Raw genomic sequence first — 17,337 nt, forward strand, 5'->3', positions numbered from 1 at the left:
GATGTGCATATTATGGTACACCTTAGAGTGGTGCAAACAAAAAGGACTTTAAAGGCAACATATGTAAATCTGTTTCCATCACAGAATGTGCTAAAGTTGTGCAACTCATTGTGATATGACTGATGTCAAGACCTTTTTATAATTAATTGACATGTATACCTTTTTCTCATTAACGTATATTCCATTGCAACAGATGTGGTAAAAATAGAGAGATATGAGCTGTCGTGTAACTTGGCATGTTAACTTCCATGTGATAATGTGTGGGCAGGTAGTACACTAGATACACTTACTGCTTTATCTGCCCATCTTCCTTTGAAAGTAGTTGTTAAAAAAAGATATCACACTGACCTCATACAGCAATTTTTGTGTGTGTACCAACATAACAAGATTTAAAAAGAATTAACACAGTTTGCTTGTGTGAAATTTTCTTTCTCCCTTTCTCTCTCGTAGCATCACTGCATATTCAGGTTTGTGTTCATACACTGTTTTTTTAGAATTAATGTCTACAGGATTAATAAAATATTATCAGTCTGTCTTTTTAGCTTATGCTGAACCAAAATTAATTGGTTAATTGTAATTACAGATCATCTTCTCAGACAGTATTTTTTTAATAGTCACTAGACATCAGGAGTTGTTTTCCCAAAGTTTTAACAGTTGCAAAACCTATTGTATCTGTGGTCATGGAGTCATAAAGCAAGTCTATTGGTTTGTTGACTTTTAATGAAAACATGTCAGTGCTGCCACCTTTTGGACATTCCTTAAGTACTTACTACGGAAAACTAGGATCTGATTAACGAGGACATTATTCCTGAGGGATGTGGGGAAAACGTCAAAGAATTAACTTTGAAAAAACGTCCTGCTGTGGACTTTGGTTCCCTTCTTAAAAATGCATTCGTGCTCACAAGTACACAGCTTCGTGAGTGTGTAGGGATCTCCCTGTGTTAAATGCCGTGTATGCTGACGAATTTTATGACCTAAAATCTTAAAACGCATTGCAGTTACCTATTTCTGTGCTATTTAATGAATTTAGTTATGCATTCTTCAGATAGAATTCATTTTGCTTATGGAAACACACAGTTTCCATCAGGGCCTTTTAGATTTATTTGTCCTCATTGCATTTGAAGTATTTATTTGGGGGCCTGATTATTCAAAAATGTATTTTCTGTCTGGGAGACTGAAAGGCAAAAGATGAGCAGATCAGTCCAACCTGGGAAAACCCAAAACACTCTGCTTTATCTGAATTAAAAGAAAAATATCAATCCAGAGAAATGCTGGAAGCTGTTACATGGAATGCCTAAAACAAGAGTGGTGTGGCTCTTCAGGAAGAAAAATTCCTGCCTTCCCTTCTTGGGAATTAGATCTGAATTTTTGGTCCTTGCTATAAAAGGGTACACTAATATTTCTGACAATGTGGGTGTTTCCTTCCTTTCTCAGCAAACAGCATTCCAGGAAAAAAACTTGGTGGAACAATCAGTCCGATCAAACTTTGCAGCTGCCAGATACAGTTCAGTGAATAGCTATCCCTAACCAACTGCTCATGGGAGTGTACTAATATCCTACCAAAAAACCACAGAGTATTTAACTATATGGGTCTTTCCTGTGACAAGGAAACAGTAACTCCTTACCCACCACTAGACCCTTACACAGTAAGAAGGAATTTGGTTCCTGTGGACATGCTGGGTCATGGTCGAATAGCAGAAGGGCTCATAGTCACCTTCCTTATGTATTACTGACTACAAGGGTACGGTGACCTGCTCTATACAGTAGTTACAGATTGTTATGGGTTTCATAGCATTGCAGTCTAGCACATGTTTACTTCTGGTGTCTTGCCTATCATCCTGAAATATCAGTACAATGAGTCTGACTTATTCATATCTATTGCTGCTACTAGTTGTCATTTTAGCATTTATATATTCATCATAATTTTTTATCTGTCTTTGTAAACATACTTCTTGAAATGGAAAAATTATCAAAACTTTGTGTAGTACTCTGACAACAAAATTAGAAAAAAAAGACATAGTCTGGCAAAATAATTAGAAACAAGACAACGTTTAATTTAAATAAAAAACTTTATTAACAATGTAAAACATTTAATATCTTACAGTCTGAGATAATTCTGGCATGCCCTATAAGAGTTAATACTTAGTGATGTGCAGACACCATGCTTTGAATTCTGCTGGAAAGAAAATGGGTTGGTGTTGTGTTTTACATTGTTTAATACACCTTTTAATAAATTATTTATTTTTTTTCCAAAAGCCTGTAGAGATACTATCAGCTTAAAAGGAAATCTGTTGCTTCTATGCATTATACAGTATGTAGATACTATGATTTCTCTGTATTTACAAGTTCTAAATATTTTCATATATGGTTTGTGTATCATAAATTAAGATATTTTTCTATGAAGCTTTTAAATTGAGATATAGTGGAAGACTAAATATGAATGAGAGCACAAAAAGCAGCTGGAGATTTTGTGCAAATTCTGTTATAATATTGTTTAAATGTTTTAGAACTTCAATGCTTTTGCCATTAAATAGTTTTCTATGCTGAAAGTCTGTTAGAATATGATCAAGTATTTTAATATGATACTAATAAGAGTACTGTACTATGCACAAACTTTTTAGCTGCAGTTCAAACAAGAAAAAAAACCTTTAAAATTATCTATTAACCATAATTCATGTGTCTTTTTTCTGAGTGGTTGAAAGTAAGCATGCAAAACATACTCTTAAAAGTTTTAAAAACATTCTTAGTTATACTAGATCTATTCCACAGTTGTTTTTTGACCACCATAACTTTAAACTATTAAAAACCTTATTTTGAGAAGAGGGATGGAGCTGAAAAAAAGGAATAGACTAGTGTAGAAAATGTACTTTATAATCAACAGTAGCAACGTTCATCTTTTCAGTGGTCAAATAATAGTGGTTTAATCAAAGATAAGATTTTCTTGGTGCTTCTGTGCTTAATCTTCTAACTTGAGACAAGACAACACAGTCCAAAGAATCTTCGCTTCCGTCTTCTTACCAATGGATAAGGAGTCAAGTTTAAGAGGCTGCTATCATCTGTGATGAAAAAAACCACATTTTAATACCAGCATGTACATAAGCACACACAGAGAAGAGTTTGTATCATTTATGTGTCCCATCAGCACCTACATGATCAAGTAACAGATCCCATTGTTCTAGGCATAGAGTAAATAATAACATGAATTTTGTATCTAAAGTCTTACAATGATAATTATCATGATCTCCATGATAATACAACAGAAATTTTGGCAAGAAGAATACCAGTTCAGTGATGAAACTTCAATTAAATTGTACCTCCAGTACTGGGAGACCTAAGACACAACAATCCTGCATGGATGAATGATGTTAGGGTCCCAAATAAAACCTAAAGTAGCTTGAGATCTTGCAGACATGCAAGTCTGAAATGTTGATCCTAAGGTTAAATTCTGTCTTAATTTAAACTTTAAAAAAAACCCAGTATTGGGTGGCCATTTGTGCACATCAGGGGGAATTTCCATTTAAAACTGCAACACTGGAACATCTTGGCACATCAAGAGAAAAAACACTTATCTGGCAAAGTTAGCACAATATGCTCACCCTGTTTCTGGTTAGCTTTCTACCTTTTATTTATTTCCTTTTAAATTCATATAAAATGTATATACTTATGTTAACTCATGCACTGTTAGTGAGATATCTTGCAAAATCTTTAGAGTTCACTTTGAATTTGAGCCATCTTCAGGCATGGTTTCAGGCTAAGAGCTATGCCTCATTATGTTCCTATTCTGGTTACATCAGGATCCCAGTTTTGATTGTAGGCTTTAGACACTACTGTAAAACAAATACTTAACTATAAAAGCAAGGGTAAGACATCACTTAATATTGTGACTCAAGCTTATGAGCCACATCAACTCAATTTCTTATCATAGTAACCTTCCTCCTGTCACTTAGGAGAATTCCATACAAAAAAACAGGTCTGTGAGCCACCAGTAACATTATTTAAAGCTTTTGTGGGCCTGCAATCTTAACGCTGTTCTGGCTGTCACTGAAGCCACTGAAATCAACAGCAAAACACTCATTTACTGAAAGCAGGATCAGGTCTTGTAAAGATCAACTTATTCAATGGCATTTATTCATCTCATAATCATTCTCTTAAACAGTGCTTGTAAGTCATATGCAGTCCAGACCATATTAATTACCTGTAATGTTGTTTCTTTGTTCTATTTACTTATACTGTTATCTATCTATAATTAATTAAAGGTCTTGGAATACTTCAAAAATTTTAAGTAAGTGCTGTATGAATAATGAGTATAACTGTCCATTCCTGAGGCATCCATTCTCAGAAGTCATCTGTAAACTATGATCACAGTTGGAGTCTGTGGGAGCTGCAAAAACACCATTTATGATTACCTGATCCTGGGGCATGTCTCAGAGCTTTTAAACTCCAGCTGACACGTTTCCCATCCTGCTGCACAGGTGATCAGTGATTTTATCACCAGTGCTGAAGGGCAGTGTAGACACCAGACAGCAGAAAAGAATTCTGTATGCCTTCATCTCTGTTCTGAATTCAGGTTTCTATGTGCTTTATATCCCCCAAATTTGTCTTTTCTTTCCTTATTTCCACAACGCTTCTTTCTTCTAGGCTAGGCATAGACTTTATGGCATTTTTCCAGTTTTTACAATGGCACATCTGTATCATGTATCATAGGCAATTCCCTTTCTTCTTTCACATAATTTTGCATCAAGTAAATCCTGCCATAAACTCTTAAATTGTATAATGAATTCACCCATTCTATATTCATCTCTTACCACGATGAATGCTAGAATGCTTAGTTACTTGGGACAAGATTTAGGACACATTAGGCATACTTCATCAGCTGCCACTGTGCAAAGACTCACAGCATTTAAGAAATACACATAGTCAAGAAGAAATCAAAAAGGAAAATTATTATCTTTTTGATGTTGTTCACATGAAGGAAGAGAGTCCCTGTAGATGTCGAATATTTAACACTGCTGGGCCTCAAAATGAAGGCCTATTGTTAAATACATGCATAGGATGGAGAACATACATTTGTATGGGGTGCCTTATAGCTGGCTACTGGGAAAAGCAGGCTGTTAGCAGATTCAAGGCAAGTATGCTTTCTGCACAGAGTCAGTGTCGTGTCACAGAAGCTACAAGCCTTGTAGGGGTAAAGCAAACCCCATCACTCAGTAGGATCCCTATCAGTCTCTGCAATTTAAACCTTTATTGCTTTTGAAAAAGAAGGCCCCCTGACATGGGGAATGAGTTGTGCTGCTACCTTCATGTCACTAGGGAAAGTCTATTATTTTATCTATAGATACCATATCTATAAAATTCCAGAATGCCTCATGTGAAATGCAAGAGGCCAAAGTTCACGTACTCAATTCTGGCTCACTGAATCAGTAGGGAAGAGACTTCACCTCTATTTTTCTTTTTGTAATGTCTATTAAAAAACCCTAGATTTTTTTGAGCTAATGGAAGGCAAACCTTTTAATTATCTTCATTTTCCTTACATGAAGAAAATACAAAACGTACCTTGATTTTTCAGTGGTAAGGGCATAGTCTCCCTGAGTTTACTTAAAAGGTTTTTCATTTCTCTCATATCTCTGTGGAAAAAAAAGTTGAAAGAGATACAACAGAACAGCAGTTGAATTCTATGGGCAATGGCTTACAGTATAGCTTTATGATTGACAAGAAGCTCAAGATGACCAGGCAATGTGCATTTGCAGCCCAGAAAGCCAACCGTATCCTGGGCTGCATCAAAAGAAACATCATAAGCAGGTTGAGGGAGGTGATTCTGCCCCTCTACTCCACTCTGGTGAGTCCCCCACCTGGAGTACTGCATCCAGCTCTGGGGCCCCCAAAATAAGAAAGACATGGACCTGCTTGAGTAGATCCAGAGGAGGGCCACAAAGATCATCAGGGGGCTGGAGAACCTTCCCTATGAAGAAAGGCTGAGAGAGTTGGGGTTGTTCAGCATGGAGAAAGGAAGGCTCCGGGGAGATGTTATAGCAGCCTTTCAGTACCTAAAGGGGCTTCAAAGAAAGCTGAGAGGGCATGTACCAAGAGCACATGGGGTAATGGTTTTAAACTGAAAGAGGGTAGATTTAGATTAGATGTAAGGAAGAAGTTCTTCACTGTGAGGGTGGTGAGGCACTGAAAGAGGTTGCCCAAAGAAGCTGTGGATGTCCCATCCCTGGAAGTGTTCAAGGCCAGGTTGGATGGGGCTTTGAGCAACCTGGTCCAGTGGAAGGTGTCCCTGCCCATGGCAGGGGGGTTGGAACTAGATGATCTTTAAGGTCCCTTTCAACTGAAACCATTCTATAATTCTAAAAGTTTTTAACTTTTTAAATTAGCAAATATGACAGTCATCATTAAGGTGGGCCAGAAGGAGGATCCAGGGAACTACAGGCCTGTCAGTCTGACCTTGGTGCTGGGGAAGTTTATGGAGCAGATCATCTTGAGTGCCATCACGTGACATGTACAGGACAACCAGCTGATTGACCCAGTCAGCATGGTTTTATGAAAGGCAGGTCCTGCTTGACCAACCTGATCTCCTTCTACGACAAGATGGCCCACTTAATAGATGAGTGAAAGGCTGTGGATGTTGTTTACCTGGACTTTAGTAAAGCCTTTGTCATGTTTCCCACAGCATTCTCCTGGGGAGACTGGCTGCTCATGGCTTGGAAGGGTGTACTCTTTGCTGGTTAAAAAACTGGCTGGATGGTCGAGCCCAAAGAGCGGTGGTGAATGAAGTTAAATCCACTTGGTGGCCAGTCACTAGTGGTGGTCCCCAGGACTTAGTATTAGGGCCAGTTCTGTTTAGTATCTTTATCAATGATCTGGACAAGTGGATCGAGTGTACCCTCAGTAAGTTCGCAGATGACACCAAGCTGGGTGGGAGCGTTGATCTGCTTGACAGTATAAAGGTTCTACAGAGGAATCTGGACAGGCTGAATTGATGGGCTGAGGTCAATTGTATGAGTTTCAGCAAGGCCAGGTGCTGCGTCCTGCACTTGGGTCACAACAACCCCATGCAGCACTACAGGCTTGGGGAAGAGTAGCTGGAAAGCTGCCTGGTGGAAAAAGACCTGGGTGTGTTGGTCAACAGCCAACTGAATATGAGCCACCAGTGTGCCCAGGAAGGCCAATAGCATCCTGGCCTGTATCAGAAATAGTGTGGCCAGCAGGAGCAGGGAGGTGGTTGTTCCCCTGTACTGGGCACTGGCGAGGCCGCACCTCGAGTCCTGTGTTCAGTTTTGGGCCCCTCGCTACTGGAGAGACATGGAGGTGCTGGAGCGTGTCCAGAGAAGGGCAGCCAAGTTGGTGAAGGGCCTGGAGCACAAGTCTTATGAGGAGCGGCTGAGGGAACTGGGGTTGTTTAGCCCGGAGAAAAGGAGGCTGAGGGGAGACCTTATTGCTCTGTACAACTACCTGAAAGGAGGTTGTAGTGAGGTGGGTGCTGGTCTTTTCTCGCAAATAACAATAGGGAGTGATAGGAGAAGAGGAAACTGCCTCAAGTTGTTGGAGGGGACATTTAGATTGGCTGTTAAGAAAAATTCCTCCACTGAAAGGGTTGTCAAGCATTGGACCAGGCTACCCATGGAAGTGTTTGAGTGACCATCCCTGGAAGTATTTAAAAGATATGTAGATGTAGCATCTAGGGACATGGTTTTGTGGTGGACTTGGCAGTGCTAGGTTAACAGTTGGACTTGATAATCTTAAAGGTGTTTTCCAACATAAACGATTCTATGTTTCTATGACTCCATATGCTGAAATAATGGAGCAATAAATACAAAAACTTATTGGGCAAGCATTTCATTCACATACATGTATCAGCAGATGCATACCAAAATAAATGGCAGTGGATTTAATAAGGGAGCACTTTTAAGCCAGTCTGATAGTAACTAGTTGCATCTGGTCCAACTTTGTGATCTATTCTGGCTCTGGAGTATCCCATATTAAATGAGCCGGTGGGCACAATGTGATCCTAGTGGCAAAATACACAGTACGCCTTAAAATTAGCACAAGCTAGTACTAATGTCAACTTAGTACCCCTTATCAGCATTTTGTAGCTTGTGCCATGAATGCGTTTCATTGTTCAGAAGGAAATTATAATACGTGTAGCTAATCCATGACTCTTAAGCTCCCTGCACATTGAATGAAAATTTTAGAATCAGGGCTATCATTCTCACCCCTCTTAGGAGGACTCTGGCATGAAATTTTCTGAAAGACAGAAGGTGGAAAATATGACAACAAAGTATCAACTCACAAAGCAAGTTACATTTGGATATGTTTTGAGAGAGGCCAGAAGTTGCAAAAAGGTTCCTGTTTTACAGATAGACAGATGAGCAACTTTGCCTGCAGGCTTCTAATGTCTTAAGGCTTTCAGGATTTAAAAACAATGTGATCTTGCCTCATTCATCTACATATAAAATGGTTCTTAGAAATGAAGCAGCATGGCTAATAAGACATTGCTCAGTTTTATTCTCCGAGTTACTTTCTCAGTAGAACAGAGCTTCATTTTATATAAACAAACATGATAACCATTAAAATATCATCATCAGCTTAATATACAAAGCCATCAAAATAGGTATTTTTGCAAAGAAACGTTGGCCATCAGGATTACTCTCTACTAAAGGGTCTCATTTTTTGTCTTTCAACTGCATAGTTAAGAGGGTAAGAGAAGTCTACTTTGACAAACCTATGGATGATGTTCCCCTCCCAAGGCTTCCACATTCATAACTATGGGCAGAAACAACTGAAATGAATGAGATTCTGTGCTTTCCATTTATAAATGCAGAACTACAGGCCAGCAGATTTCAGGTAGAAAATCAGACACCACTCAAGAGGAGAAAAAAGCTGCCTGTTTTAGAGAAGCTGGCCCACTAGCAACATCATTTCCCACCCTTTGTTTTGACAATTACCCTCTGGTAATTAGCCTAATTAAGGATGTCACTTCTCTCTGCCCTTTTAGGAGTTGCTCTCAGATATGTTAAATGTAACAGAAATGTTAACAGGTTATTTAATTTACTAATACCTTTTATAGTGGCAACACCAGCTGCCTAATTGGAAAAGACTAAACCCCAGACAGAAGTTTGTTTTGTTTAGGAATGAAGTGCTACACATACCTTTCAGTGTTTTCAATGTCTGTGGAAACCTGCCATAAATGCTGTTGAATATCTGTTGGTGATGATGATGTGTCTTCTAAAATAGGTACTTCGGAATTCTCCTCCACTTTAGTATCTAGGATCTTGGGTGGGGCACAAGGTTCTTTTCCTTTAAAATATTTCAACAAAACATATACCCTTATTATTTATTAATTAAATGTATACTCGGATATATAATTGATCTTGATGTAATTCATGTTGCACAGTATAAATGAAGAGATTGAGTGGTGAGTGCAAACTCTGAGTAAGAACTGTTCAGAAAGAGAGCAGACCACACCAATCTGCTAATCAAGAGTGCTGCTATATGTTACTCCTACCAAACAAAACTAAGAGAAGTCCCATGCAGGCATGTGTGGAGCTTAGAATTTTACATAGCATTATGAAGGGTTTTGGTTAAATTCCAGTGGCTCACATGTGACACAAAATAAGAGCCAGAGGACAAAACAGAACAAAATAAGTAAGGAAACTACAGCACACATTCTGAAAGCAACCTGAAAAACTTTGACAAAAAGAACATTGCAATTCATGTCTCTTAGTATTGCAGCAATACTGAGGGAAAACAAAAGACAAAAATGTGCAGTTTTATACTTGGTGATTTTAAAAGCAGTACATAGCTGCCACCACTCACAGCCCAACATGCATTATATTCTGAATTTCCATGTTTACACTTGCCTAATTCATACTCACTATATGAAAATGAAATGCTGTGTTGGAATTGAATAGGGGCTTCATGACACATCTGCCAGGGCTTTTGTCAGAGAGAGAATAGGATAAAGGATGTGGACCATGATAGTGGAGCATGCAAGAGAGTTGAGTACTGGTGGGATTTTTTGGTATCCTTGCAAACCTCTTGTGGACTGTCTGATGGTACTCCTTTTCTGTAGTGGCAAGCACAGTCCTGGCACCAAGTACATTTAAATGAGAACATTAAAATTGGAGTGCATCCCAGACATTTTACTGAGAAGTTAAAGTTTTTCAGTTCTCTCATGAAACGGAGTAAACAATCTCAGAATGAAACAAATAAAACTTTCTAAAAATAGATTAAAAAATGTCAATTTTAAACCAGTGGTGTGAGGAGTTGAGTAGGAAATACCTTTTCATCTCACAATTTTTGCAATTTGAAAAATTTTCACATCAGGACAAACCTGAGTAGTTCCTATAAGGTTTGACAAAGAACAGGAATAACAAGAACAGCTAATAGAGTAGTAGTCATTTTGCCCATTTTTCTGGGACACTGGAGGCCAAGGCTACAGACCATGCTATATTGTACTTCCACATCACAAATAAGTATTCCTACTATCAGAAATGTAACCTTTTTTTTTTAAAACTAGAAATTCCTGGATCTTAAGAAACTCTTTTTGTGCACATTCTCTAAACTGTTGTATTCTGGTAAATTATTCTTCTACTGAAAAAAATATTCTTGGCTACTTGTCAGAATGTCAAACTAGACATTACTTACCACAGAAGATAATAATAAGTTTAATGTTTTCATTACTTTTTAAAGTCAGTAAGAAACCCTTTTCTCTGCTTCCCTCCCAACTAAGTCATCTAACTATCATTCCAAGAGATTGCATGACCTGACATAACAAGTTTACCATCTGTAAAAGAATGATGTCCTGTGTCCTTTCTCTGCTGCTTATTTTGGCATCCACTGCTAACTTGTGCTTTGCCAGATGCCTCTGTGAGCCAGTTTAACCCATCAAATAGTACAAGATTACCTCAGTAAAAGTAAATATAAAATGTGAAGTTTTATGGTGTTGCAGTGATTTGTCAGGTCAGTAAAGAACCTGACAAAGATGTTTGAGAGCAAGTGCCAGAGGAGGAAAATAATCACATGGCTAGAAGCAGTGGAAGGGAGGAAGAAGTGAAGGCATGATAAGGGTGGGGAGATAGAGAGGAAGGGATCAAGATCTTTCTGGTGCTAACAAGCTATTACGCTGACTCAGTTGCTTGTGGAACACCAGTCTAAGCCTACTCCCCAGACTATATGTTTTACTCTGTATCACCTTGTAGGTATAACTTACAAATTTTTCCAGTTCTTAACTGCAGCTTATGCTTTTATTTTAAGGTAGTTCATATTGCACAATTTAAATTGTTCACTTGTGCAAGCTTCATTCTTCATCATTTTTCCCATTTCAAGAAGCCCATGACACAACATACTGTTACCAATATGTGACTTAAAGCTTCTTTGTAAAAGAGGGTTGCCCCAGGGAAACCATCTAATTTGCCACCGATATCACAAGGTGTTACTGCTGGAACTGGGTATTAGCTAATTCTCCCATTATTTTGTAGTGTTATGTTGGAGATGTGACCTGACCTTTGGTGACATGCTGTCAAGAACAACCCTGTCTGTAGATGCATCCTTCAGAGATTTGTAAGGTGTTTCAATGGAAACAATAACAATACTAGATGAAATAACAGTAAAGGTTCTTTTTCACAACTTGAGAAAAGAAGCACTGTAACGTTCTTTTTGTTAGCACAAAGGCAAGCTCTTGCAGATTTAGCAGAATGAACGGCACAGATTTCTTTTCAACTGAAAAGAGCTCTTTACCAGTAATTCTGTTGTATTGTGAACAATTCATGAAGCCTTTCTTGTATTTCAGAGCATCTGCTCAATCACTCAAAAACAGTTAAAGAGTCAGCTAATAATAAAGGCTTTGCTTGAATAATGTATATGACTCAGGCTTAACATTTCTACTACATAGCACAGCCTGTAGAGAAACAAAAGCTCTTTAATCTTCTCATCCTTCTAGTGGTGGTAACAGTATCTTTTGTATTACGTGTTCTTAAAACAGCGATATGCACCCTAAATTTTACTTTCAATTTAGTCAGTGGAAAGACTTTCATTAATTCCAGTTGGAGTTTGATCATGCACACAGTGTTGCCAGAGGTATGCACATACACTTGCTGTTCTTGTCAGTTGACTAGACAGAAGCTCTTTTTACTGTGCAATTTTTATATAAGGTGTGATGTATTCTTTGTATTCTAGCCTCTAATTCAGTTTATTTTTTTTACTGTAAGAAGCAGAAGATGCCTTTGGTATGAAATTAAATTCATTGAATTAAATAATGCTGAAGACCAAACTTGAGTGAGTATAAAAAAGAGGGTAGAAAATGATCAGTTCAGTAAGGTTACACACATCATTTGTGACCACTGTGCTGATGTGTCTCACCTGTTGTGGTCCCTCCTGCTTCTATGGTCACCTTTGTGTTTGCACCGTGCTACCCTATGCACCTACTCTTAGTCATCACCTACTTTGCAGTGAAACTTACATTATGAAAAAAACATCTACTATAAGTCCCTCAGAGCTAGTTAGGTTTCACTGCAGATGAATTTGAAAAATCTTTGAGGAGAATAACAGAATTTCAAAGCTGAGAGAACCCCTCTCAAGACGACGGCAGCATTTGCATCACACTTCTAACCTGGCAATTAAGGATGAATACACAAGCTATCGATCACAGCTCTAGTAAATGAAAAGGAGAACATAAAAAGGGGAATAGGAAAGAATCATGTAGGAAGTAAAAAAGAAATGTGGCAAATATGGCTAACAGCCTGATGAACTTCATTCCTGACTTACACTTGGGACCTGCAGAACTCAAGAGGTTGTCTCACTGGAAATATTATTATTAAGGAAATGTAATAGGAATAACAAGTCTGTGGCAGAAGTTGTGTTTTCCTCCTTCCATGCCTGTTTTTATTATATTCATTTTGGCCTCTTCACAGTATCCACATGAGAATGGGTGATTCTCTGGATTTTTTAAGTGCTTGTTTCTCCACACCACTGTGCTTCTCTTCTCTCTCACATCTCATCCCTCTTGTGTAAGTAATATGTGAAGTAATTACATATATCTACCATTCTTTAAATAGAATGCTGAAATTGTAGCACATCCTTTAAAAAATCCTTCCTTTCTCCTTCAAAACTCAATAGCATGTAACTTAAACAAAGCCAAATAAAACAAAAATCCCTTCACTGAATTGATGGTTTATTTTTGTAATCTGTAATATAAACTACCACAGACTTTTAGGTACCATTTTAAGGAAATATGTTGTTATCACAAAACACATACTGGAAAAACAACGATTATGCTATGAACTTCTTGTATGGTATACGACACACACTCATGTGAGATTTGGTATCTTCTGATGTACCAACAATGCAGGAGTGAGTTCAGTCTGATTTAACATCACAAAAGCCTAACGTTTTCTGTCCATAGTATGCACACATAATTTTCCCATAAGAATTCTTCTCTTTTTTACCTAAGTATTCGGGTACCTACCACTTCAGTTAGTGCTGGTATCATTTTGCCCTCAGCTATGTTTATACAAATCATATGGGGCCCACAGATCTCAATTACAGTGACAGAAATGTAATATTTTCTTCAGGGCTTCCAAATAGGCGTGTAGTAAGAATAAACAATATGTAGGTTATAAGCATTAAAGTATTTTGCATCTTATTCTGAGAAATTATTCATGTATAAACATAAATTTAGAAAAAAAGACACAGGAATATATAAGGCTTTGAGACCATTTCATACGAGAAACTGTAGGAGTCTGCGAATCTAAGGTATCCTGGACTAATTTTTTCCATAGATATTCAAATTCTATTAAAATGACTAGAGCTATGTGCAAATAACTGACAGCAGGAATTGCCTCTCCATGGATGTATGCTTCTTTTTCAACAAGTTACAAACAATATAGCAGGTTGAACTGATTCTGGAACATAAGAATAATATATTCTTATAACTATTCATGAGCAGTGGCTTATTTTATTCAAACTCAGCATAAATGGCTACCAGTTTCAAACCTTGTATTTTGACAAGGTAGCTTTAACTATTTTTACAGCATATTTTGAACTCTGGAAAACACCTCCAGTTCATTTTAACTGTCCCCTCTTGCCTTTGATTTGTTACATAGGCTTACTCCCTTAATTATTAAAATGAGTGCCATGCTCAAATGCTGCATAGCTAGCTAATACAATGATTGCAATCTGCAACTTAAAGGTTTTAAAAAATATTTTCTAATATATGTAATTATATAGCCAAACAAGTCAATTATATTTGTAGATGATCCCCAGCAATGAATGGTTTCTACGTAAACATGCATAGACATTAAACTTCGGTAATGTGCACTTCCACGGTCGCAAGCTGTAATGATCCAATGATAATAATAGTATTTTACAGTTCCTAACAGTGAAAGGAATATATTATTCTTGTGGATATATGAATCCAGAAAGCTCTTTTATCTGTTATATTTATATATTAAAAATGCAATGAAGTTCTTTATAAGGTATGAATGAGAACCTTTGACCCCCAAATATTTGTGGCTGCATACAGCAACGTATGCTAAAGTGTACTTAAGAACTCTGAGCAGTTCTGGGTTTTCTCAATGTGGGACCATGACAACCTCAGTATTAATTTGGAAAAAGGATCCAAATCCAGCAGCTTCCATGGACAGATATTATGTCAACTACTTCTTCTAAGACCTTGCTAGCTAAGCCAGGATTTGTTTCTTTAACCAAAGGAATAGTCAATGTTAGGAACATGCAATGTCAATGAAGTAGACATACAACATTTAAAGGAATTAGAGCTGAATTTTGTAAGCACTTCCACTTTGTAAACACAGTACCTGAGCTCCTTCAGAATATCTTACTTTCCATGAAACTCTAATTCAAATTTTAAAAAGTATTACTAGGTTTAAGAACTGTGTTTGACGCTGCTCCCTAAGGCACAAAGCTATATAATTCAAATGATGGAATGGAACAAATAAAGCAAAACCATGATTGGGGAGAAGCTGCAGGTCCTGGGTCAGTGAACTCATCTGTTGCTTGACAAAGTCTGGGAAAGATGATTCTATCCAGAGAAGTTCTGCCAGATGTGATAATGATGCAGAAGAAAACTAGGTGAACAAATGCAGTAAGAAGTTTCAGCAGGTATCGTAGAAAAGCTGGAACATGAGCTACCATCTGCCATACCTGCCATTCCCCCAATAGGTAGTTGCTATAGTCACCCCCAATAGGTACTTGCTATGACAGAAGCGACAGCAAGATCCTTAAAGACATCATGTTAGGGACTGCAGGAAGGCACAGGAGAGTTTCTCCCAGTGCGGCCCTGAAAACTGGACTCCTTACCTACCTAAAATTTTCATGTGATCCTATCGAAGTTGCTTAAGCCCAGATCCTCAAAAGAGTTATTGACAAAGTATTTCTAATTGGTTGCTCAGCCCAGAGACTCTGCACTCAGCTGCAAATAAAGCTAGTGAAAAATTACTCTACAAACACATACAGCACTGCATAAAGTATGTTGCAATCTCAGATTCTAGATTAGCAATCTTTAGCTTAATCTCTCTTTGTTCTTTCTTTACAGTGGCAAAAATCGCTACTACACAGCTACTCAAGGCAATTCTGAAGACACTTCCATCACTGTATGAGTTACTGAGAAAGGTCTGAGGAACAGAAGGATTCTGCCTTTAGAACAGAATTGTGTGCAATAAATACAATGTATGCCACTGAACAATTAGGATAGAAGTAAAATGTATGCCCAAGTAAATATTTTCATGTGTTAGCCAGGACTCTTGGGATTGTGGAAAGGAGGAGTAATAAAATATATCATCAGGTAACTAAAGACTTAGTAACTACAAAAAGCTTGAATCAAGGCTACTTGGGCATGTTTTATTGTGTCCTTTGCAAATTTCCTGAATGTTGAATTTTGCAATCACAATGTATTTTCAACACTGGGCTTTTGTGGTGTATGTGTCTTAGAAAAAAATTTATTAGAGAGCACTTACCTCAGTTTGCTTACTGTGTAACAGAGCTGGAAATATTTATGGCTTTTGGCCACACTGTGACTGTTACATCTTAAAGAAATAACAGGCTATCTGACTTTTCTAGCAGAGGTTGTATGACAGTAGTAAGTTAATTTAAAGCACTGTAAATATGCAAGAATTTCTGTACAGGAAGCTTGATACATACTATATAGTTTATATAGGAATGTTCAGTAGAACAGTAAGATAAGGAGAGATGAGAAGATCAGTGCTGCAAAAGACAGTGAAAATACCCAGAGCTCAGCCCTTTACATTGTAGTGTGGTGTTTCATTAAAGAGCATTTGTTTCCTAGTAGGGAACATTGGCTGAGTTTCTCTTGGGAAAAGAGCATCAGTATCAGACCACTGGCTTAGCTTTATCACTTCTATAGTTTGTTTGATAATGTCTGATCAAGATACCAGTACCCACATTATTATTTATTAGCTGCAGGTTGCTGAGAACAGCCTGAACATCATTCTACTTGAATCTCTGCTGGCTCCCAAGTAAGAACATAAATTGGTGAAATCTCATGGAGATTTAAAAACCTAACAAAGAGGTAAGAGCACTAGAAAATGGAAATACTACATCCAAATGGAAAATATTGCCTTCAAAAATGAGCTTTAAGACATAGCAAGAACATCAGATGCCTATTTATGAATTAAGCAAAGCTTCTAAGGGTAGTACTCTTCACACACAAGGAAAACAGGTTTGGTTTTTTTTTAATATGGTTACTCAGGTGGTGAAAAACTGATGAAAAACTGAACAGGTGAAAAAGAAAAAAGCTATATCCTTTTTATATACTATATACTTACTATATAGTAAAAAAGCAACAGTGCAATATATTTTGCAATGGTGAAATTACCAGCTCTTTCGTTCCTAGAGATAAATTTGCCAACACTGCAGCACCATTCTCCGTAAGTAAAGAAATTAAAAAAAGGTATGGGCTTATTCTACTTCTTGGAAAATAGCATGCTTCAGCAGAACATAGAATAAATGGGTTGCAAGATCATCTAGTCTGACACCCTGCTTAAAGCAGGGCCAACTTGCATCAAATTGCTCAGGGCTATTTGAGTTAACAGTATCTCCAAGGATGGAGATTACACAGGCTCTTTGGGTGCCTGTTGTGGTATACATTCATGGTATACGGTATGGTATACCTTCACTGGGAAAAAATACTTAGCATGTAATTGCAATTTCCCTTGTTGCATGATGCCTTTACAATACTTCTAGGTGTTGTAAATACTAAGCATTTAATATACAAGAGCAATGTTCTACTGGCTGAGTTCCAAAATTCAAATTATTTGTATCCCTGTGATTATATAATTTTTTTGCCTATTATGAATTTTTCTC

At 37.6% G+C, this 17,337-nt stretch overlaps 1 protein-coding gene across 6 annotated transcripts in view; it reads right to left on the bottom strand.

Annotated features, from left to right (window-relative positions):
* Positions 1–2,111: 2,111 nt before the first annotated feature.
* Positions 2,112–17,337, bottom strand: part of LOC126036054 (regulator of G-protein signaling 7-binding protein) — a 153,136-nt gene continuing 137,910 nt past the window's right edge. For 4 of the 6 annotated variants that reach the window (XM_049795344.1, XM_049795343.1, XM_049795349.1 and 1 more), the window contains 3 exons: positions 9,150–9,297; positions 5,554–5,624; positions 2,112–3,056 (listed from right to left, as the gene is read on the bottom strand). In XM_049795344.1, coding sequence (XP_049651301.1) covers positions 2,965–3,056; positions 5,554–5,624; positions 9,150–9,297 — 311 coding nt within the window. In that variant the 3' untranslated portion in view covers positions 2,112–2,964. Of the gene's footprint in view, positions 3,057–5,553; positions 5,625–7,395; positions 7,791–8,213; positions 8,245–9,149; positions 9,298–17,337 lie in introns of those variants that run through there. The other 2 variants (XM_049795347.1, XM_049795346.1) reach the window with 2 other exon arrangements.

Source organism: Accipiter gentilis, chromosome Z (genome assembly GCF_929443795.1).
Source record: "Accipiter gentilis chromosome Z, bAccGen1.1, whole genome shotgun sequence".
In the NCBI taxonomy this organism is placed as follows: Eukaryota; Metazoa; Chordata; class Aves; order Accipitriformes; family Accipitridae; genus Astur; species Astur gentilis.